The sequence below is a fragment of the Drosophila teissieri genome, chromosome 3L (genome assembly GCF_016746235.2).
Source record: "Drosophila teissieri strain GT53w chromosome 3L, Prin_Dtei_1.1, whole genome shotgun sequence".
Classification (NCBI taxonomy): Eukaryota; Metazoa; Arthropoda; class Insecta; order Diptera; family Drosophilidae; genus Drosophila; species Drosophila teissieri.
This window is the reverse complement of record NC_053031.1, coordinates 10,316,385-10,341,395: the sequence shown is the minus strand read 5'-3', so window position 1 is coordinate 10,341,395 and position 25,011 is coordinate 10,316,385. Positions and strand designations below refer to the sequence as shown.

The 25,011-nt window shown below is 41.0% G+C and overlaps 1 protein-coding gene and 1 pseudogene across 1 annotated transcript; one reads left to right on the top strand and one right to left on the bottom strand.

Annotated features, from left to right (window-relative positions):
- Positions 1 to 5,844: 5,844 nt before the first annotated feature.
- LOC122616566 lies at positions 5,845 to 6,322 on the top strand (annotated as a pseudogene).
- A 2,490-nt stretch (positions 6,323 to 8,812) lies between these two features.
- LOC122618009 (loricrin) lies at positions 8,813 to 9,634 on the bottom strand. Its single transcript, XM_043794120.1, has 2 exons — positions 8,893 to 9,634; positions 8,813 to 8,862 (listed from the first exon to the last, which is right to left on the bottom strand). The coding sequence occupies exons 1-2, from the start codon at positions 9,632 to 9,634 to the stop codon at positions 8,813 to 8,815; spliced, it is 792 nt and encodes a 263-aa protein (XP_043650055.1).
- Between the last annotated feature and the right edge of the window lie 15,377 nt (positions 9,635 to 25,011).

Genomic DNA, 25,011 nt, shown 5'->3' with positions numbered 1-25,011 from the left:
GCTGCTGCTACTGCGGCTACTACTCCAAAGCCAACCACTTTGCTGGTTGTTTTCTGTTTCCATTTATGGGTGCGCAGTTCCTGTTCCTGTTCCTGAGTCTATTCCTGGTGCCCATCCAATGGGTCCTTGAGGGTTGCTCTCTCGCTGTTGTCATGGTCACTCGATTGCTGCAATTAATATTAAAAATGATTTCATTCCCGGTGGCTGGGCCACCTCCTCTAACCCTCCTGAATCGCGTGGAAATGTTGGTGTGATCTGTTTGTGGCATGGGTCACGAATATTCAAACAAAAAAAACTGTGGAGTGGGTGATGGCACGACTGATGGCACATCTGATTGCGATGGTGATGGTGGTGTGTTAATGCATATTTCAGACACGTGCTGGCTACGCTTCTTTGATTTAATGCACAAGGAGCTGGAGACTTCGAGTGGCAGTTCGTGGGGTTGGGGCAAATGGCTTAAAAAATATCAGCAATAGCAAAGGAAAAAAAAGGTTACCATCGAGAGAGGCTAGCGACAGAAGGCAATGATGAGCGGCTTAAAATATTTGTAAAGCCCGTTTTATTAAAAACAAAAATCGGTTTTAAAGATTATTTGTTCTGCACTGGCGGCAAGGAATTCCCACACCCTTCGCGGCGAAACTCTTTGTTTGCCTGGGCGTGATATTTTAATTACGACCTGACGATTCCCGATGTAGATATGTAAATTCGAGTGTACGAGTGTGATTATTGAGTGCTTTGAATTCTGACTTATGTTCCTTTGCAGGGAAGGTCTGCCTCTTAATGGGGTTGTCTTGAGGCCGACGCACACAAAGGGGTTAAATATTCGAACTACAAGTATTAATGTGCCGGTGGAAGTGGTGGTAGTCCACCTCACAAAAAGTTTCACCAAAGAACTTTCCCAAAATGGTGGGGTTTTTCGGTGCTCTTGTCCTTATAAAGTGGCAAACAATAAGAGGAAGCGTAAACTTTATCAGACGATTCCAAAAGGAAATGGCTTAATTAATATTGAAATAAATTAGGATTCTTGTTGCGGGAAATGGTAATGGAATGAGCATGACACTCCCTTGAATATTTGATCAAAGTGCACAGAGTTGAAAATAAGTATTTGAACCTTTTTTTTAGTACAACCTATGGTTTTCTGTAATAGAGAAAGTTTTATTTTTGGTATGATATTAATGGCAATTTTATTTGAATGTAATTACCATTTTTTCAGTATTTGGTTTCAAAAGTTTAAAAACTTCTTAAGTACTTTGAACAAATTGCTCAGGTATTCCAATCAAAGTGAGTCACTGGGGATCAGGAATTCGAATTTAGTTTAATTACCCCAACGATTTATGGATCCCCAAGGTGTTTTCACGTTCTATTAAAATTCCTTAAACGTCTTTTTATTTCTTTTCTTATCCTTGACTAGTCGTGGGTAAATTCTTTCGCTTTGCTGCGGGACATATGCCATTGTATGCCCCCCTCATTGTGGATATTCCCCAGACATATGCTCTCTAGCTTGCACCATAGATGGTGATTCCAGGCCCTCCTGCCACGCCCCCAACCCCCCACGCCTCCCCCACTTTTTGGACCCGTCAACTGTGCTGGCACTTGCTAGTGCGTTTTTTATGCCATGTTAAGGCCACTTTATGCGCTTTTTATGAGTCCGCAGCATCATAAAAAAATTCCTTTTCACACTCACACAAATAGTTATGCTTTTGTATGAGCTGGCAAGCGAACACACACACACACATCCATTTATGATTTTTTTCCACTTGCTTATATATTTTTATATTTATTGATTTTGTATTAAAAATGTAAGTGAGTGCTTTTAGTTTGGTTGCGTTCTCGTGCCCAGGATGATGTTAAGTTTTTTACGATATTGAAATAAAGCGATACACACATTCAATAAGCATAAATAAATAACGTTAAACAGTACGAAAGGTTTTCAGAACTGCATTCTAAAAGGAAGAGGATTCGTGTGCGTTGCGTGGTGCAAAAATGTTGAGTGGCGAATGAAAAGGTTAAATCAAATAATTTTAGTGCAAATATAAAAAGGGGGAAATTGTTTGAGTAAGCTTTTGCTTTTGAGTGAGGTGTGTATGAGGAGTAAGTATGGAGTTTATTGGTGAAGATGCCCAAGTAAGCATTTCATTTATATCATTTAATAAATAGAAAATAATTCTATAATAAGTTAAAATAAATTCGAAATAAGGAATAGGTTTGCAAGCCATGAATAATGACAATATTTAAAAGTGGTAAATTGCTTGGACTATTATATTTAAAATAATATATAGCTTGTAGAGATTTATATATTTTTATCCCAGCTGAGAATATTATAAAAATACTATTAAATTATTTCATGGTAAGCTTTTGTTCAATATTAATTTTAAAGAGCATCTTGTAGTTGGTATATCATCTTTTAAAGCGCTTACTCTTGTTTTTCTTGCCGAGTGTAACATTGCCAAAGGGTAAAAGCAAAAATATATGCTCATATATACATTTACAAACAGGCGACGATTGCGACTCGATTATTTACAATTTGATTTTATTTTTGCCGCCATTGACAAACAGGCGGGAAAAACTCGGTGATACGTTATATGTGCATGTGTATGTGTGTGTGTGTGTGTTTGTATTAGTGTGTGTGTGTGTGCCCGAAAGGCATTTCCCGGCGCAGTGAGAAAATCAATCAAAATCGATTTAAAAGCACAACTTCCGTTGCGGATTTACCAATGTCCGTGTGTGTGCGGGTGTGTGCGGATGTGTGCGGATGTGTGCTCATGTGTGAGTGTTTGCCATTGGGCTTGTGGGAGTGTGTATTGTGAAAATGTTACCAATTTATTTGTTTTTATGCCCTCGTGTGTGTTTTATTGCCTCAGCTTTTGTTGCTGTCATTGTCGCTTTGTTGCCTTCATCCGAGTCCATTTCCCATTTCCCTCATTTTTCCTTCCTCCCAAACCCGAAAAACAGGGGGAATCACTTTGCATGCGTCCGTCTTCTGCTTTCACACACATATTTGGTCAATTTTCAATAACGGAATTGAGGCTCCAGCCCCAACGCACCCACACACACACACATAAGCAGGCACTGAACGCATTTACAATTGGATTTTTGTGTGTGTTTTTTTAAAGGGTAAAGGATTTGCTCGGGGACTGAAAGGCCGAACAATAAAAGAGTGGAAATGGCATAAATACGTAATTCAGGACATTTGAATATTTCATAAGGACATGACCCACATACAAAATAAAACACACACAAATTATTACAATTCTCTGGTGCACGCACACACAGTGGGAAATGCGTGTCCATGTGTGTGCGTTGGAAAATTCTGCTTTAGGGTGAAGGAAATTTGCTTTTATTGCTGATAGTTTGCATCGTAATTGAGTGGGAACAGGGCAGAGATATGAGGTGAAAGAGACAGAAATAACGATTTTTTGAATTACTAAAAGATGATTGCGAAATCTTCTACTTGTTGGCTGGGTGGAAGTGTGACTTGGGGAAATCACTTGGGGATAATAACTTATGAATTGAAATTTTAATTGAGTGTATGAACTACATGAGTAATGTCATACAAATTGCACAAAATGGTTAGGTTTATAAGATACATTTTGTATTATTTAACTAGGAAGTAAAAATAAATGACAGCAATCTAAGTTCAATACTGAAAGTATATTTCAAATGCATATCAATTTTGATTATTTGCAGATGTTTATCCGTTCGCTATGCAAAAAATCCAATTTAAAGGTCAATTGACTGGGATTATTGCATTTTAAGAAACGTGTCACATTACAAGAACTACAAAGGGAAATCCCAAAACGATAAACATCGACGATTTCATGCTGAAGCAAATGACAGCCTTCACTTTTTCAAATATATCACATTGCAAACATAACCAATAAATCACAGGATGTCCATAAGTCAAACCATCCCGCATTCATTCCCGTTTCTCGCCTCCCCTTCGACTTCGAATCAATTGACACCGAACACCCGATATCCCTCGACCTTCAAACCCGGTATCTGGAAATAGATAGGAATCGCAGTTGGCCAATTACTGTCCATCCCCACCTCTCTCACGCAATCCTGCACCAGCACCACCTGAACCAGCACCACCATCGCCACCACCATCATCATCACCACCATCACCATCACCACCACTGCCGCACCACCCGAATCGCTGGCTGACATTTGGCATCACTTGAGTGTGTGCGACCACCTGACAAATACCTCGAATATCATTCACACCGGCACTCGTGAATCGTGAATCGCGATTCCGAATCTTACACCCATCATATCGCCAGCCAGCCACTGATTGGCATTGACAGACGTCGACGCAGACGCGTCGCCGGGCAACTGCAATTTGGTATCTTGATAAATTACTTATGACTGGCCCAGACATTGATGAGTACTCGTTGTACTCGCAGCTCGCACTACTCAGTACTCAGTACTCACTTGTCGGTTTTCCGCTGGTTAATGGCATGAGGATGGTGAGGGGAGGGGAGGGAGGGGAGGGGCGGTCTCGGGCACGCAGCACAAATCACCAAGTGCGCACCTGAAAAAATTTAACGATAAACAAACAAGGTGCGAAATGGGCGGAAAGAGATGGGTCTATTGCATACCCTTTAAAAGGATTTACAAAAATTAACATAAAAAAAGACTAAAAAATATTACCATATTAACCAAAATATTTATATAATATAGTTCTTTGGTTATACTTAGCTTATACCAGGTGTACAAGTATGGAATGTCGGTTCGAACATATAGATGTCTCCCAAACGTAAATATTTATCGATTGTCTTAAAACTTTGACCTTGTGAAGTGTCAACCTTGACTGTCGAACCACCATAGTTTTGCGCCAATCGAGCGTCATTATCGTTTACTCTCAGTGCAGTCAACATGTCGAGTTTCGTGCCGAATAAAGAGCAAACGCGGACAGTGTTAATTTTCTGTTTTCATTTGAAGAAAACAGCAGCGGAATCGCACCGAATGCTTGTTGAAGCCTTTGGCGAACAAGTACCAACTGTGAAAACGTGTGAACGGTGGTTTCAACGCTTCAAAAGTGGTGATTTTGACGTCGACGACAAAGAGCACGGAAAACCACCAAAAAGGTACGAAGACGCCGAACTGCAAGCATTATTGGATGAAGACGATGCTCAAACGCAAAAACAACTCGCAGAGCAGTTGGAAGTAAGTCAACAAGCAGTTTCCAATCGCTTGCGAGATTTTTTCTTTTTCCACAAAATTTAACGTGTTTTTTAATTTAAAAAAAACGACATTTCATACTTGTACACCTGGTAAACATGATTGACTTATCCAAAAAGGCAATTGGTATTGATATTGATATTAATATTTTCTAATATTGTAGTGCATGGATGTGATATTAAATCCCAAAGGCATTTCTCTTTCTTGATCCGTGATTAAAAGAAACATATTAAAATAAATGATACTTATTTAAGTTACTAAAAAATTATGTGGACTTAAATATTCTTTTACTTACACGGGCTTTTATCGAAGGAAAAAAACAAAATTGTAAAGTGGCAAATTTGTTATAATTACTGTGCTTTGCATAAAACTAAATATAAATGAGAAAATTAATATTAATAATAGTATTACTATTATAACAGACGGGTATAAATCTATTCTTAAGTAAGTCTTAAATTATTACAATGCAAAAGTCTAAACTTAAAGAAAGAATGCAGTGGAACTGAATCAAGAGCAATTGGACCGTGGGTGTTGACAAAAAAAGGGTGCAACCGAGGGTATACGCAAATGAATTAGTAATAATATTTGCTTGTTTGCCTTTGTACTGCTCATTCCCCTTCACCCCCCACCAACCCCGTTCTGTATTTTTTGTTGCAAAAACTTTTTCTCTTTTTTCGCCATACTTATACTTATAACGATTTCGTAGCTGTTTCAGTGTTTTGGCAGCCAACAAAGGCGACATCGAAATGGGTTCTACGAGGCGAAGGGGGGGGTGAGCGTTGGAAAAGTGGGGAAATCGATGAGACGACAACTTGTGATGGAGGTTTCCTTCCAAGTGGAGGTGGAGGTGGATACGGTGGAGGCGTCGCCGACGGCGTCGGTGGGACAGTTAATGGCGACAACGACGGCGCACGTCTGGGTCTGGAAGCCCCGACTTTGGCGACAGCCAACCGATCCGCTGATGGTAATGGTGACTCTGGTTCTGGTGCAGTGTCGTCGACCAGACGAAATCCCGCCAGCAGGCAATATCTCGCAGGAAAATAGTGCCACACACCATACACACCACATACACACACTCCACTCAACCAGGCAGACAGACTCCTTTGGAATGACGGAGAACCGAAAAAAAAAAATGAAATGAAATAAGCCAGGGAGTGAGGAAAAATCCCCAACCATATCAGTTGTGAGTAAATCAAAGCAATTTCAAAACTAAGCAGGCAGACAATAACAAATCACGTCCATCGCAAAAAGGATGTGATGGCAGGAACAAATGTTATTATGAAGTATATTAGGTTAAGAACTTCTTAAGAGTAAGTAAATGGGAAAACTCAATCGTGAACGAAGAAAAGATATTGAACTTCACACGATATAAAGCATTTACATCTCCTGTATTCTAACAAAAGAGTAGTAAAAAATCTCTTAGAGTTTTGAGGAAAGAAAACTTAATAGAGCTATAAGAAAAGTTGTTCTCAACTTTCTCATTTAAAGACTTATATTTTATTGTCATCTGCTTATGTACACAGGAAACTTCCTTTTTATTTACCTATATCCCCCAACAATCTTCAAAGGTCATCGTTTATTTGCTAACTTTACCCACAGCAGCAGCACACTTCCGACTTTTAATTAGAAAACCAAACATTGTCCTAAGCGAACGACAAATAAATAGAGAAAATATAGACGATTTTTTTGCAGCTTCTGTCAACCTCCGTCAAAACGAGATTTTTTATGAATTCAATCGATTCATCCCTTTATTGCGAAAGTATATATCAGCCAGACAGATCGAAATTACTTTCGGTTAGAGGTTTGCGCTTTCATCCAGAATCCCGCGGCAAATGGAGCGGGTGCGATTCCTAATAACGACGACTTCCGAGGGGCGCTTAAACTGTTTGCTTTCGCCTCGCTGATTGTGTTTTCTACAGTTGTGTTTGTTGATGTTTGCGATTCAGAATCGACTGCCGTCGATGCACACGCGCCCACAGTAAACACACTTGAAAAGCGATTCGGTCAACAGTTCAGTTCAATTCACTTCAGTTTGGCTCAGACAGTTGACTCGGCGAAGACGACCCACCAAAAATAAGAAGAAAACTGCTTGGAAAAAAGAAAAGGGGGCCACACCACGCAAAAAGCGAACCACCCACTGTTGTCCTTGGGTAAACACGCAATTTTCCACTCTTTGGACCGCTTTGCACGTGCTGAAGAGCGGCAAGAACAATGGCACAATCAGTCAATAAGTAAAATTAAAATAATAACAAATTTTCGGCCAAGAAGCAGCAGTCCAAATATAATCAACGCAATGGGGGAAAAATTATATCGAGTAGTGGAGAGGGGGAATTTCAATGGAAAACATTTGTTCCTTTTTTCGATTTTCCATTTAACTCATAAAAATTATTTCGTATACGATTTTGTTTAGAGATGAGATTCGATTTTCGTTTTTCGATTTGCCTATATTAAGTTCAAGTAATGTGTGTGCATTTCGGTTTTTGTGTAGGAATGTGGCCCCAAATGTTTGTTTACAATGCCGGCAACAAGTTGATGGCTATTGAGTGGGAGAGAATAAATATGTTTAATGATTGTTTAATGATTGTTTAATGATTGTTTCTTCCCCAAATGCCGAAAAATTGCGCAATTCCCACAATGGAAAATGCCCAGGCCCCAAAATCAACCATTTGGGTGGGGGTGGGTGAGAAATATTCACTTCCTCTTTTTGATAAATCAATACAGAAAATACAGGAAAAAATACAGAAAATAGGGAAAATCAAACCTATCATATCGTCTATGCCCTCCAAAGCAACAAATTGCTCACTTCTTTCGGGTGTGTGTATATAATGTTCTTTGTATTCATTGTGTAAATGTTCGAGGAAACCGAAAAGAGACCCAGTTCGTCTTATATCCTTTTCTTCGCCACTCTATTTCCCCGCGCTCCAAAGATATAGCGGCGAATAAAAAAAAAAAAAAAAGAAAGAAAGGAAAAGCTGAAAATGTTTTGCCCACGCTCCTGCTGGCCCTAATCAAGTAACCCGAACACGTTCTTTGTTAGATTTATATGGAAAATATATTTTTATACATGCAACCCAATGAATCCCGACCCGAAAAGCACCCAAAACACCCAAATCACCCCGCCCACCCACTTGCCACCCACCACCCACCCGCTGCGAGGAAACTGGCTCCTTGGGGGTGGCTAGACTTTGCCGGCTAGTCAAAAGTGATATTTTACATATTTTCCGACAGTTTTTCCTTTATTCTCCCACTTTCCTGTCCCTTCTTGGCTGCTCCTTTTTTTTTTCTCAGCCCAGCTTTGCTTGCATTTTATTACTTAACGCTTAAGTGTGCTTCTTAGGAAGGAAAAAGGCGTGCAGAATGGAGGGTATTCTTTTTTGTACTTCGCAGACTTTTCTGTTTTAAATTGAAAAGTTGTAAAAGGATTTCTTGGGTTGCTCCTTTTTCGCTCTGCGCTAGAGTTTGGCAAATTAGACACTCCTTTTTTTTGTTTTTTTGGGAAATGATCAAACAGAAAAGTTTTATTTAACAAATATGGTGGCATGGGGAATAACAAAGAAATGGATGTGAGATGGAGATGGAGCAATGGGTGGTGTTGGTGGAATGAAGACAATAAAATCATCGGTTATCACAATTACCAGCTGCCACCGCCCTGGGGAGCCCATCCTCCACTGGACGAGCCACCTGCGGACCAACCCCCGCTGGAGGCGCCACCCGAGGACCAACCGCCGCTGGAAGCGCCGCCGGATGACCAGCCACCACTGGATGGAGCACCGTAGGAACTGCTGGGAGGTCCGTAGGAGGAACTGGGTGCACCGTAGGAGGAACTGGGCGCACCGTAGGATGCTCCACCGGATGACCAACCACCGGCATCGCCAGCGCCAGAGTCCGATTCCGAGATGACTTTGATAATCTTCACGGCCGGAGCAGCACCTCCACCTCCTGCGGACCAGCCACCGCTGGAAGCACCACCCGATGACCAGCCGCCACCGGATGCACCGCCATATCCTCCAGAGGAACCGCCGTAGCCGCCATCACCATGACCGCCGGACGAAGCCTGCTGCGAGATAATCTTGATGATTTTGATTTCCTGCGCGCCACCACCGCCGCCATGTCCGCCATGTCCACCATGTCCGCCATATCCGCCGCCACCGCCGCCGCCAGCACCGCCAGCCGACCAGCCGCCGCCTCCTCCGGACTGCCAGCCTCCAGAGCCACCAGCTGGAGCAGATTCGTGGATCACCTTGATGATTTTGACCGGTGGCGAACCACCACCGCCGCCATGGTGGTCTGAGCCACCACCACCGCCGCCGCCGTAGCTGTAGCCACCATCTCCGCTGCCATGGGAGGATGCATCACCGCCGTAGCCACCACCACCACCGCCACCACCTGCGCCTCCAATGAATCCTGCTTGAGCCACCGCGGCCACAGCCAGCAAACAGACGAATACTTTCATGTTGACCTGATGGAGATGAGCCAATGCGTCGAACTGATGTCTCTAGCAGGTCGCGTTTACCATTTTATAGAGCGAACCACCGCGATTCGCGGCACCACCACAGCACCACCACGGCCTTGTCCGGAAGCACCACGCAAGTGGTGCACTGCACTGCGAACACCCCCGGGCCAGTTAACAGCATTAACACAGGCTCGAGTGGCTCCAGCGAAAGCATCGGTGGGTTGATGTCGATGGCGATGTGGATGTCGATGACGAAAGACTCTCCCCTAGTCCCAATTGAAGGCTACATCTGCTGATCAAATCAATTGGGAAATGAATATACGCTTCCTAGGCTAACAACATATTATTAAATTATATTAGACCAATTCGCGATACGTTGGTTTACTAAACCGGTCGAATTAAGAGCTTTATGGAGAAAGATATTTATTCAAAACGTGCAAATGCGAATAAAGTTTGAGTATTACGCTTCAGTGCCTTAAAAAAAACCCATTGTTAATTAGCCAGATATTTAAAATCAATATTTTGCTCCCAACAACTGAGGTATAAAATTTTAAATAGGTGAAAACCTCAATCAGCTGCAAGTCAAAACTAAAACTGAGTAAGAGTATTTTATCAGCGACTATTATTCAAATTTGTTATACTTTCTCGTGATTTGTTTGCATTATGTAATCGAAAACACAGCCAACAAACAAAAAAGCGAGCAGAGGCAGTAAGCATTATTTTTGGCGCTTTGAGCGCACTTGAACCAAGTTTTTCCCCCAATCGCAACCACATCAGCCCCATTGCCCCTCGCGACCCCGCTCCTTCCGCCGATCGAATCGCAGCCGTGATTAATGAGTGCGGAGTTCAAGACGCAGGTGATGGATCAAAGCCCAGGTGAGAGGTAAGAGGTGAGAGGAGCAGACGACAGCCAGGCGAGGTTCGTGCGCTTTCAACTGTCCCTGACATCGATCGCTGGGCTACCACTTTGCGGTGTTACGCATGCGCCTCGGATGGGTCAACTGGCCAGTACACTGAAAAAAACTATTCAAAAATGTTGTAAAATATGGAGCAATAATTAAGTGAATGGCACGCTTCCATGGGAACTTAGCAAGATATTGTTAAAAGGAGGTACTTATTGGTTTTATCACTGCATAGTTGTTTAACTGTCTGCACTTTGGCATCATTATGATTTAAAAAGTTTTTTAATTATAGTAAAGACATATAATTTTGGTAAGTACAGAAACAGGAGTATATATATATTTGTGTTATTTCTTTCAGTGCACCGTCTCCTGTTTAATTTCTGGATTTCGACCCTGCGTTCATTCATCCGTTCCTTTGCACCTTTGCGGATCGACCAACTCCATTCATCGATCATCTAGCTGGGGGCCAGAGTTCTCAATGAGACGTCAAGTTCTCATTAAGACGAGAGCCGCATGCAAATGCCAGATCAATTAATCAATTTGTTTTGCCAATAAATACGACTAAATATGGCCAACGATCTCTGCCAATAATGATAAATGGTTTCACCAGTTTGGTTTTTTCAGCTTTTTGCACAGTCCATTTGGCTTTATGTTATTGTATCTCTTTACATTTTCACTCGGCCAAATGAATTCAATTAAGCACAAAACCAAGACAAAATTCCGCACAAAAAAAATTAACGTGGGAATATTTTTTGGACTGCGCTTGGCCACGCATGACAAATGTGTCAAGCGACTGCGAACACCGCACTCTGTTCCCCTTTCCTACCAATAAATAGACCACGCATGCAATCCACTGACATTTTCATACACTTTTCGCAGCCCGAGGGGCGAAAGACAGGATTGCATTGGAGATAAATTAATGGTCATTTATTTTCAAGCAGTTACAACTCTATTGGGGGATCTATGCATTTGGATGATAAGTGGGGAAATCAGTAGTCTAAGTATAAAAGGAATTTTTGATAAATTCCTTATCATATTTAAATGGAGAAAGGTGATGTAAAGTAAAATTAATAAGTCTAAAGAATATTACTTTGGATTTATGTAAGATATTTTTGACAGCAAACCATAGCAGGCCAACCTAAGAGGCTTCATATTTGATAACAATGCCATTTTGAAACATAATATTAATAGTTCCAGCCATAGCTTTTAATGGTATTTCCCTCAAGGCTTTACATTAAATTATTTCACACGTCTTAAGATGAACCCTTGGGAAAGTTGCTTTAGGGTCAAAATGGCTGGCTTTTCCCTCGCCCTTCTCTTGTGTCACATTTAGCGAGTCTGACATTTGGTGGAAATACTGTTGGAAATATTGTTGGAAATATTCGCTTGAAATATTCGCTGGACGAAAAGTGAAATAAAGTTGCAGTTCCAGCAAGAGCTGTCAAAATGTTGCAGCAGTGGCTGCTGTTGCAGTTGCAGTGGCAGTTGCTGCTGCTGCTGCTGCTGCTGCAGTTGCTGCTGCTGCTGTTGCAGTTGATATTGCAGTTGCTGCTGGGCTCGGCAACCTGCTGACTGTTGACTGCTGCCCGTCGTTTTCCCATGTGAATGCTTAACCGATTGCCAGCGCTTACCCTCTCGCCCCCGACTAACCCCTTTCAATTTTTCGTTTACCCACCCGCTGCCCCTTCCTCTTCCCCTATTTTGTCAGTCAACCTGCCTGAAATTTTTACCAAAAACAATTTCGACAGTCGCGCATTTTTCACGCTGCCTCATTTGCAGCGATTTTCAATGCGATATTTGTTGCTGTTGCTGTGCTGTTGCTGTGCTGTTGCTGCCACCGATTGTTGTTTCTGTTGTTGCTAGTTGCAGTTGCCGCATTGGTTGTTGTTGCTTGTTCACATAACCATAACTCCGCATGGCACCTCTGCAGATTGTGCCTAGTTTTCCATTACCCTTAAAGAGGGTACTTTGAATTGGTCTAGAAATGGGATCTAGAAAGAGTTGGTTAGTTTGGAGGTATTTTGAAAATTTGCTTACATTTTTATGCCAGTTAGAAGTGGGTTGACATTCAAATATTTTATCTTATACTTTTCTCGTTTTATATAAATTTATATATTTGATTTTAATGAACATAAGAATGTGTCAGCTTATTAACAATCCAAAATATAAATATTATAATTTTTGTAGATTTTTAGTTACTTATTTTAGGCGTTGCCAGAACTCAAATTATATAGTTTCAAACATAATTGGTACCTACAAAATGTAATTAAATTCGCAGATTTTCCAGAGTATTAATTTTTTGTTCAGATTTTCTTTTTAGAGTTATTCCATCACATGTGCTGGGCCCCCAGTCGACTTTTATTTCGTTTGATTTCCTCGCCTTCAGGATCGTGACACACCGCAATGGATGTTGCAACTGACTGGCTGGCTGGCTGACTGTGGCGACGGGCAAGTTGCGAGCTGAAATACTTGCGATTAGCTCGGCCTGGCCCTAAATGAAATCAGCGGCCAGCATTCGAGTCATAAATGGCTGGCAGTGGGGCAAAAACCTTTGCTAATATGTCATGAGCCCATCGACGGGCGATGAACGTGGAGCGCGGGTCAGCGAAACATTGGGCAATTGGCATTTGTACAGATATTCGAGTACACGGGTACTATAACATACGATATATATACATACATATATACTGGGGTGTTATGCGCCATGTCATCGAAACCAGTTTACCGTTAGCACACACATATACACACACGTAGATATATGTATGTGCCAACTGGTACAGTGGTGACCCATTAAAGCAATCAGCGGCAAACACATGTAAGTCAAGTGGCAAACAGCGGGGCACTGAGTAGTCGCAACTGCGATTCCCGCCTCGCATTTTGGTTACGGTTGCGGCTCATTACGCAGTTCGCTTTGATTTGCATAGCGTTTGAACGGCGGAGTTTGCATAGCCGAAATGGAGTTGGCCCCTTGGGAGTTGGCCAGCAATGGAGCAGTTCGCAATCCCTCGATTTTGCCTCCTTTGGGCCGGCTCTTTGATTTGTGTGACATGTGCACAGAGAATTATTTGCTTATTGTTGAACATTTGCCTTTGAATAACTTGTAAACTGTAAACTGTCAGGGCAACACGGGTACGCTTAACCCATCGTGGCCTTTAGTCACTCCTAATAAGATTTATTGAAGGCAAGAACATTCTCTGGGGGTTTTTGAGGGAGATTGAATTAAATGAAGCCTTAGACACATTTATTTAGTACCTCGAATGTGTTAAATTGATTGGAGAGTTGAAAAGAGAGTTGATGAAATATATTTTTAGTTAAATAAACAATTTGTTTAAGTTTACTTTTAAAGTTTAAATATAACCTTGTTTTTATGTAGTAGAGTAATGAGTAAAATAGTATAAGTACAATCCCTAGTTTTTGTTGGTTCCCAATGGGTTAATGCTTGAAGTTGGACATGTAGTTAGCGTTATTGGCGATTGTCATATTCGGGCGGCATTCCTGCTCTGTCAATAGTCGACTGTCGATTGCTGAGGCCATGCAACCGGCTTATTACCGACTATATCAGATGGCCAGTGTACTGAGACACACGCGGCGTATGCGCAATGTCGATCCCATTGCATTCTCGACCATATTTTCGATTGCTTTATTGCATTTTCCAACCACCACCGCTGTTGCTGCTGCTGCTGCTGCTGACCATGTCACATTCGCTTTTCGTCTCAATTGCAGTTGAAAGACAAATTGCGCACCTTTGGCAGCTTGGAATTTGACTTTTTGATTGACAACTGCAGCGATCAGCAATCGACAAAACAAAATCCAGGTAAATCGAAAAACCGAAAATCCAACAAACGGTTTCGCAAACCTCTAAAGTTCAGTTTGTTAAACGTTTGCCTCGCTTTTGGCTGACCTCGAAAACAAATTCAATTATGCAGACGAAAAAAAGACACAACGATTTTGGCCAAAATTCGCAAGACACCTACGCTGACTCCAAAAGCAATTTGCCAACCAAAAAACCAAAAAACCAAAAAACTAGCTGCTGCGATGAAGACGAAATCCAAAACACGGCAGCCGAAAAATAGCGACAAATATCAGAGTGTGATGGCAGAGCCCCTTAACCCCTTGACGCCCGATTAACCCACTCCCTTTCCACCACACGATATCAATGCCACAGAAAAAGAAAAACAACAAAATTGTGAGCGACAGGCAGGGAAAACGGGGCCAGTCTTCATCACTCCTCGCTTTTGCGATCGCAACAATCGCCCAAATAAAAAAGAAATTCAAGTGAAAATCAATTGCAGCTGCTAGAGAGAAAAAATAAGCTGGAGAGCTGGCCATTCTTTCAGTTTAGTTTCTTTCAGTTAACTCGTCAACTTCGCCGCTCTAAGCCAGAAAATCACAAACAGAAACTGTGACTGAGCGACGGACAGTGAACCAGCTGACGTTACAGGTTTTCAAATCTGGCACATTAATTTTAAAGACAAATGAAACGAAAATAATACAAGATGAAAGCGTAGTTTGCGTGGCCACGAAGTCCAGATACTCTGGAAAGAAAGGAAGCTTGAATAAGAGTTTAAAAACCAATAAAATATTATATTAGATATTTATTAATCCAAAATTATTTAAGATGCTAAGAACTTGTGAAAGAACTTATTGATGTGACAACAGTTTAAATCCTGCAATTAATCTATAATGGCACTACAAATATTTAAGATGGATTCTTAGCCAACTTACCATTTTCACAGTTGAAAAAGCTGCTGCCTAGAACATTTGCCAATCCAGTGAGTTGTAATATCGCCCAAGTGCCTGGCCCAAAGCGAGGGTAACGATAACGGCTCACCTCGATGTGGATGGTGGACCACCTTGTGCGACCTTCTTTTCAGATGCCGACGTCGGGCCAAACAAAAACAAAAACAATAACAAAAACTAAAAATAAAAACAATAAAGCACAAGAGCCGAAAAGCGGCAACAATTACCAGCAACAACGGCGGCGAGCAGACAGAGCCAAAAGATAATAATGGCCAATAGTTTTACGAGTCGCCCGAACATCGGAGCCCAACTTCAGAGTCAGAAACAAATACTCGATACTCGAATTTCGAATTTCGAAGCTCACTGCAAAGATCGCCAATGGCCAAGTTAACGTTTTGGCTTTGCCTCACTTTGAGCCGGTGTCTTAGCCATTTGAAAGTCTTGTGCGAAATGAGCGTCAAAAAGTCAGTTGGCAGATGGGTGGGGGTAACCAGGGGTAACAGGGGAATCCGGGGAGGTGCTTCAACTCGATGGAGGCCTTTCCTTTTTTTCTAATTTTATTTTTTGTACGTTTTGTGTGTCACTTGCTGCGAAAGTCGCAAAAATGTAAGTTGAAAGTTGAACGTAGCGCGATGTTCGCACCAGAAATTGAGAAAGAGGGGTATCTATCATTAGCCTTGGTTGGGTTATCCCCCAGGAGGTCTATCTCTAACTGCTTTTTAGGGCATACGTGGGAATGGGATTCCCGCTTTCATGACTGACAATTAGCCGCAATTAAACAGCGAGAAGTGAATGGATTATGCTTGGAGTAGCATAAAAAGTGATCACCATCAACAAAACACAACCCTTGTAAACTACATAAAAGGTATATAAATGCACACTACACATTACTTTATAAGAGATTAGCTTTATTCATGATATGGATACAATGGTTAAAGTGATAAATACAAATGAATAATGCTGAGCAAAGCTGCAGGCATAAATAGCAGAAGGTTTACGTAGATTGGTAACATCGTCACTCTGTAAGAAAGTCCTCTAGTCTTCAGCACTCTTGAAACTGTTTTGATTTAACTACTTCAATTTTAATACGATATTGTTTACATAAAGCTTGACTAATAAGATTACAGCATATAAAGGTTGACTAATAAAATTCTATATGGTAAATTTAAGATAGTAGTAGTTCTACAGCGGTTCAGCACTGAATTTACGGTAACGTTACCGTTGCGTCTTAAAAAATTTTGATTAAATGGTTTTGTAGTTTCAAACGGCACGATTACTTATTTTATGTTTTTCCTTGCATTTCTAGTTATTTTTTATTTAAATTTCTAATTAAAAGAGAGTACTAAAATGCAATCATAAACTATTTATTATCGCTCGGAGAGGCCAAGAAATTCAATCACGAAGCAAGCAGGATTATAAAATAGATTTATAGAAGAGTGCCACAGATTGATGGTCAATTAGAGATACGTATACATAAATAAGAGGATGCATTTGAGAGATGGACAGCTGGAAAGAGTAAAACTCCATTATCCATTTTCGCCAACTGCAAACTCAATCATCGTCATCGTGGCCACATTCTCAGTTCCCCCCCTCATTCCCCTCCCCCTTTTCCAAGGCGGATCGCCAAACTTTTTCCTACTCTTGTTCAACTGTGGCACAGATAATTTGCCATCAGCAGCGCCAAATGTAATCCGCCATATAACCGTCTAACGGTAACTCAAAGCCAACATAAATATGCGCAAAGCCAGCAACAACAAGCACAATCAGCCGTGCAAACAGTTGGCCATGTGTTGTTGTTATAGTTGTTGTTGTTGTTTTCGTTAACAGCTTCTACAATTTTTCATCCAAGTGCAGCAGCAACAATAACAGTGCACTGAGAGAAATAGGTGCACTTTGTGAAACAAATGGATATGAAACACTCTTAAATACATATCAGTAATACCAAACAAATTTTATTTATTATTAAAAAGTTGTTTAAAACTTCCACTTTGCTGACTAAATAACAAAATTTATATCATATAATATCAAAAATAATTCTAAAATAATAATTCTAATTCTAAAATGTAAAATTTATAAGAGAGGGCTTACAATTTTGTTTCAATGAAAGCTTTACTTGCATTTCTTTCAGTGTAAGGGGCCACGAAAATGAGGGGGGGTAGCGGGGCTTTCGAGGAGCCAAGCGATGCCAGGCAAACAAACAACTTCATGGGCGACGTGCAAAAATTCAATTGCTACAACGTCAGCGGTGTTGTATGGTTGTTGTGCGCGATGTTGTTGTGTCCGTTGTTGTAGTGGTTGTTGTTGTTGTTGTCAGCAGCAAATCACTGGCAAAATGCTCCCAGCTTCAACTTCAACTTGAGCCCCACTGCATCTCGCAGATCTTCATGATCTTCCCCAATCCCAGCCCCATTCCCCTAACTCCGATCCATCCATCCATCTTTCCATAGCAGAGATCTCTCCCTCTTTCTCTCTTTCTCTGAGCAATCCGCAAGTTTTATGCATTTGTCAGGCCACACTTCGGCCTGCGTCGTCATCAAAAAAAATAAAATATAAGAAAAAAGTGCAAAAAATGTCAGTCAGTCAACGGCAGTTTTGTAGCTCTTGTAGCCCCACTCGCTGCTCCAAACCCCAGCATTCTCCCCACCGAGCGCTTTCTTCCGTCACATTTGTCTGCGTTGCCATGGCCAAGACACTTGGCCACTGCCTGCTTTCTGACAAGAGCTGAAATGTATCTTTCACCGAGGCACACATCCAGCTAGAGATGACAGCGTGACCAGAGATCTATCTCTATTTGAGATCTATATTAAGATCTTATGCTAGTAAGACAGCTGGTAGAGCGATCAGTACATCGTAATAAAAAGTATCTTACAGATAAATGATTTTAGACCCAAGTTACGATTCTAATCTAGCTTCTTGATTCATTAATATATTCGAGGTTTATCCTTATTTTATAAGTATTTAGCTACCGAAACTTTAGGTAATTAGTTTATGAAGTTTTGCTGCTTCCTGCATCAATACATCGATTAAGATCCATCTCCTTTTTTATACCCTCACCCTTTTAGTTTGCTAATATGATAATAGCCGCGAGCCAAGTTTAAGACAACTCCTGAGAAAGCTGGGCTCCGATCCCGAACTCCGTTCTCGTTGCACTGGCCAAACCGAACTGTTCAGCCCCCAAAAACCCCTCACCATTTCCTCATCATCATCATCATCCACATCCACATCCCCATCCCAATCCTTGTTCTCACTGTGATGGAAAACCATTTTCTCTACAACTCCAATCGACGCTCCACTTTTTTGTACTTTTTTCCAACGCCGTTGTTTTGGTTTACTGCTGTTTTTTCTTTGTTTTTTTTTTTGGTTCGTTGTTGTGTGTAGCTAACATTTTATTATGCTCCAACTCCAACTAAACAATCAACTTTTCAAACTGTTTTTTCTTTCGCAGCCCCCCGCCTGCCACTTGGCGCCCCACTACATTTTTCCCTGGCTATTGCTTTTCCTATTTGCTGTTGGCTGCACTTTTTGACGGCTCTTATTGTTTGCCAATTTCTGGCCCCCGAGACCAGCGAAGCATTCCATCCTCGTACACTCCACTACACTACTATGCCATACCACAATACTACGAGTATATACCTCTCCATACCACTCTATGCCATACTATGCCATACTCTGCCATTCCGCGACGCACTCTTTGCCTATAATCCAGCACTCACTCCCCCCCTCCTGCTCTCAATTGGTTGGGGTGCATGGGAAGAAACTATATGGTTAATAACTCTGCGTTACCAAATGGAGATTCAATCTAAGGGGCTTTCAGAGATCGAATGTTAACCTATACTTGCATATTTATAAGAAGAAAGTAAGGCTCAAGGGACAAAAATCCGGTATAAATGTAAGTATTGGTATAAAATACTTATAGTAAAACGATTATAAACTATACTATTATAAGCTTAAAACCATTTTAATTTAATTTATGAAAAAGATATTTTTATAATTTTTAAGACTTAAATGAAGGAGTACCTAGCAGTTTCCAAAACGGAATTAAGATCATTTAGGCTTTAAAATATGTATGGCGTACTAATTACTTATCTTGTTTCACAATTCATATGAAATAGATTTTCCTCTATTTATTTAAGTTTTCTCTCAGTGCACTTCCCCCCCTCGGATCACCTGGTTCAACTCCTCCTGGCTGCGCATCCATTGTAAATCCGCTTGGCAGTTGAGGAAGCGTTTTGTTCGGCTTGTTTGCCGATCGAGGAAGGTTCGCTGACAGACGGAGAAAGAGAAAGAGCGAAATTGGGGGGATTACCAGGGGTTTTCAGGCGATTCCAGATGAAAATCGAGGGAAGATCGAGGGGTTTCTCTTTGAGTTCTGCTCGTTACAAGTTTGCCTGCACGTCTTTCTCCGATCCCCTTCTATTTATTATTGCCCATGCATTTGACTTATTCTCACCGATCTCTAGCTTCGAAGAACTAGAGAAAGAGTGCGAGGGAGATGGAGATGGAGTTACTTGGGAGAAAGAGTCTCGCTCTGCTTGGAAAACTGAATTGGTTTTACTCGGATCGGCTGACTCGATTTAGATGGCATGTCTGGGCATTTGTTGACGTAAATTGGCATTAACCTTCTCGCTGACCTCCTTCCGCACCGCACACTTAAAAGTTTTGCCGGCGAGCGAAAGGCCAGATTTGGTTACTGCAATTTATTGATTTTTTATGGGTTAGTTCTACTTTTAAAGTATAAATCTCAAGATCTCTGCAGAAGAGTTATGTTAAAAACGGCTTATTGCAAAGCGGCGTATTGTGATGATAAAGTTCATGGTAGCTGTACTTTTGGCAATAAAATACATCTTGGCTAAAAGACTTTAAATGTTATGTTAGAACAACGATGTACTGACATTTATAGGTAATGCTGATAATGGATTTCCTAAAATCTCATTATCAAGAAACTGTTATGATAGCTGTATTTTTAGTGTTAATAGTCGATTTTCGCAGTTTTAACTATGTGATAACGAGCTCACCTATTGGATGAGTATTATGTACTTCAATGTGTTTAGCACTCGGTTTTAATGTATGATATTAAAAAGTAATACAAATCTCATCCACAACGATTGTTTGGACTGGTTTCCAAACCGCCATATGACTCCCATTACGCAATAGGTTTCAATGTCTTGGCAAAATCGGTTTCGGATGATCTAATTGCCTTGTCGGAAACTCTTTGACCTTTAACATTCCGCCTCAATGCAGAATTCGTTTGTCTTTTGCGGTTGTTTAATTTTTTTTTTTTGCTTGCCCGCTTGTCGTTTATTAATTAGCGAGTGTCGAAAATATGCAAATCAAACATTTCTTGTACACTTCGAGGCGTGGAGACAATGAGACAAAGTCTCGTGAGAAATCGAGAAATAGAAAATTAAAGCGCGTCTCAACGCAAAACCAGAAAGACAAAGAAGAAGCAGTGAGTAAAACAAAAAAAAAGATGGAAATAAAAAGTATACATACAGTTAGTTGATTGTGCCCATTTCATTTTGTTAGCTTTTAGCTGGTTACCAGTCCAAGCCCACCGTCCTCCCCCTTTTTATACGTTTTTTTTTCATCTTCAACTCCGAAAAACAGACAAAAGAAGCCAACGAACGCAGTGTCTCCAATGATGGGGAGAAGAAAGAAAGGCCCCCAAACGAAGCAGCTGGTGGGGCGGCAGAATCACTGGAAGAAGTAGTAGTTGGATGAAGAGTGTGGCCGAGAAGAGGTAAGAGTGGAACGCGGGTGGAGCCACCGAACAAACAAACGAATTATGAACCAATTTACAAATTACCAAAGCCCCCAGATGAAAACTCAGACAGGGAAGGGGGCTGTGGAGGGGTAGTGTAGTACAGTGAACCACAGCAAGACAGACATTCAGTCTGGACAGACCGTTTCGGATGTTTCGCGAATGATGACGCTGCCTGCCCTCCAGTAGAGATTAGGTTCCCCTCTTCTTCTCCAGGGCAGAAGCCATTGACCAAGTAACGAGTTTCCAGACCCTATTCAGAATCAGAATCAGCCAATCCACTTGCCATGTATTACTGATACTATTTCCGTTCCAGTTTGAGAACTGGGCCTGCAAAGGGGCTCTGCCATCGTATAATAATGATATTAATAATCCATTAGCTTCGGACCAAGTTGTTAAGAGTTATAATTAAGGTAGCGCGTAACATTAGCTGCTAGTTTACGCAAAGTTAGTCACAATTAAAATATATATCTGATTTAATGATAGTACTTGAATGAGAAAAATAATTTGAGGGTATTAATAGTATTTTTACGACTGTAATAATCTAAGTAATATGCTCGCTTCCCGTAAATTAAATACGTTGTTGTCATTAATCTTATGACCCTTTTTCTAACTGAACACGAAACAGCACTTTCCGCTCATTAGAATCCAATTTCCCACAGCTTCAAGGAGACCCTTTCGCCCAAGTATTTATTGCAGGCTCCATTGCTCATTATTACTTAGCTGATTTGCTCATTTTGACTCCTTGCTGCTTATTTTTGTGCTCAAACTCGGTTTATTTGCTTGCGCCTGTCGTCTCGCACACTTGCCAGATACCCAGATACCGAGATACGAAGATACAAAGATACAAACCCATGGATGGCACAGCATAAGTGAATATATCTTCTGAGCGTCGGGTTCTTGGAAATTGCGGTCCGCCAGCTGCTCCTCCAACCCTTCCACATCTCTTCGCGTTTTTCTGTGTCTGTTCACCTCGCGAATTCAATTAAAATGCCGCTCTCCAAGTTCTTTGGGTTTTTGGTTTCAGCTTAGTGTGTTGAACCCGGACGATGCTCCAAAAAAAAACCAAAGTGTTATTAATTTGTGAAAGTTCTGACTTGCCACGGCCACGCCCCCACCAGCGCAGAGCCTGGGCCAAAACAAACACCTGCCAAAAGTATCTTGAAGATATATGTATGTACGTACTCGGATAGTGTGAGTCAAGTGCCACAAATCGAACAGCATGCCACATTTGAATTACAAAACGATTTGTGTGCGCAAATCAAATGCGATCTTGTCGCATTAATTACGTTAATTTGCTCACGCTCACGCTTCTCGTTATCCGGCAGTTAGCATTATATTGGCCATCGAATCGTTTCGTTTATCGGTCAAGGATATCTTCAAATGATTCTGGTTCGAGTCGCAGTTCCTCATAGCCTCATGGCCTGACTCAGCTGGAATTACCTCATCTTATCTCGCAATTTGCGCTGATAAGATAGTCCCAAAATGATTCAACACTTTTCGAAAGCCGCGAGCGTTGCATAAAACGAAACTAGTTTCCCTTTCTCAGTTTTTTTTTCTCTTTGCCTCCCCTCAATTCAATTTCGGATTTAATAATCTTCCTAGAGAGAGAGGTTGAAATTAATTTGCCAAAAAACAGAAAAACAAATAGCCCGGCTCCAGCCAACAAAAGATACAAATAGTTGCAGCCGCAGATACACAGATACAATACACATGCGTATGCGCTGATGTTGTTTTTATTGCTGTTGTTGCTGTTGCTCATTGCGCAGTTAATTTGTTCAAGCACTCAATGCGTCAATACCATTTGACTTTCACTTATTTGCCCCACTCGCCACTGCAGACACCCGAATCCGAACAATGGCGGAGGAGGTTCAGATACAGCTACAGATACAGATACATCAGACGCGGATACAGACGGGCGATAGAGGGCTAAGCGCTGTCAGGAAACTGATTATGCAATCTCTGGACTTTGGGCGAAAATGTCAAAAGGTAATCAATAGAAATATAATTTTTTCAGATTTATTACCGTATGCTTATAGAAATATTTGTAATACTTTATAATAAACTGCGTGCAATTAATGGCAGATGTCATTAGATCTCGAGCAGTAGAGTCCCCAGAAAGTAATACATATCCAATCTGCTACAGATTTCCGAGAATAAAGAAAGTGGAAATAACGACCTCACATTGATACTGTCACTTTCAGCTCTGGAAATTCCACCCTCGACTTCAGCTATAGGAAAATACTTGTGCCCCCGGATATGTTCTTGACTCATATGTGATTCATTCTGTGCGTTTGTCCCCCCAAAACATTTTCTTGCCCCCCGTTTCCACCCACCAAATGGATACAGATACAAAGGAAAAAAACTATCTGTGAGATACGATTTCCATTGGGGCGCAGTTGTTGTTGCTGCTATTGTTGTTGTTGTTGTCTGGCGCGAGCAATTGATGTTGTAACATGGCTACCACGAGTGCAACATGCCCCTGCTCCCCTTGGCCACCCTCGGCACTCCCCCAATCTGAAAATGTGTGACATAATCTGTGCAGACTTCAATGTTGTTGCTGCATTTTGGGGCTGCTGCATTTGCTGCGGCTGCGGCTGTTGCTGCTGCTGCAGTCTCACTCATTCAATAAGTCAGTCAGAGTCCAAGACGCCGGCAAGTTCAATGAACCGACCAACGACTGAACGCCACCGCTTGCTTTTGTGTAAAAAACAAAAACAAAATAAAAACCCAAAGCGGCACCAACAAATAAAATGGGGGGGGAAAAAAATTTAATATTTTTTGCTGCCTTTTTGGTCGAATATGTTACAAATTTTGTGTTTCTCTTTCAACTGAAAAGTTTGTTAGTTTTGCCTGGTCCGCTCGCTGGCAGGCGACTCTGTGAAATCACTTACTGGTTTTTATGCGACCAACAACCGAACAACAACCAAAACAACAACCACAGCAGTGACAACAACAGCCAAAACAGGCGACAACAACACGAGCAACCAACCGCCTTACGAACAACTGTAAATTTGTTGGCCGCACGTTACTCATTTGGCAGCTTCGCACCTTTTTTACGAATAATCCTCCACTTAAGGTAACAACATCGACTCGATCGCATATTGCTCAAAAAGCAGAAAATATTTTAATTTAATAACGATTTAATAACCATATACATTGCGCAAATGGTTAGGTAAATGCAGCTACTTTACAAGTAGTTTTTCAAAACAGAAAGCAGGGATAATTTATATATATCTAACTTACTGAATTTATAAAGATATTTATCTTATTTAAAAGTACTAATTTGACTACGTTTTTGATACATGATATTTATATATCATTTACGCTTGCTATTCGAAATTTTATTTTATTATAGGATTTAAGATTAATTTATGAAAACCATTAAAAATAAGATGAACCCTGCACAAGAAGTACATAAATGATTTTACAAATGTAACACTCGTGTTAGCTGCATATAGAAAAAACATATCTTTTAGCTACATATTTTGTTAAATAAATTTTGAATAAAATTAGAAGTTATATATAGCAGATAGAACTCCATAAAACTGGAATACCACATAGCCGAGTGCAATGCATTACCTCATTAGCGTGTTGAACAGTAATTTTCCATTAAAGATTCTCGCACTACCAAAACACCTTATAGACCTTGCCTTTGTTTGCCTCATTGTTAAGTATTTCGTTTTTTTCTTTAGTTTTTTTTTCATATTTCTTTGCCATTTGCCGCCTAGCTGCGATTTTAGCCCAATGAAACGAAACAGCATTGAGACGTCATCCGATCACTCGCGAGTCTTGGAGACCTTATTGACTATATAAACTATGCGCACATATAATTACTAAACAAATGCCAATGTCAGGCGAATATGAATGCAACGACTGCAGCAACCACCGGTGGCAACAATCACTTGCAGTATTACAACAGCAAATAGTCATAATCATAATTATATGACAGGCGGCACTCTTGGCCCGATCTC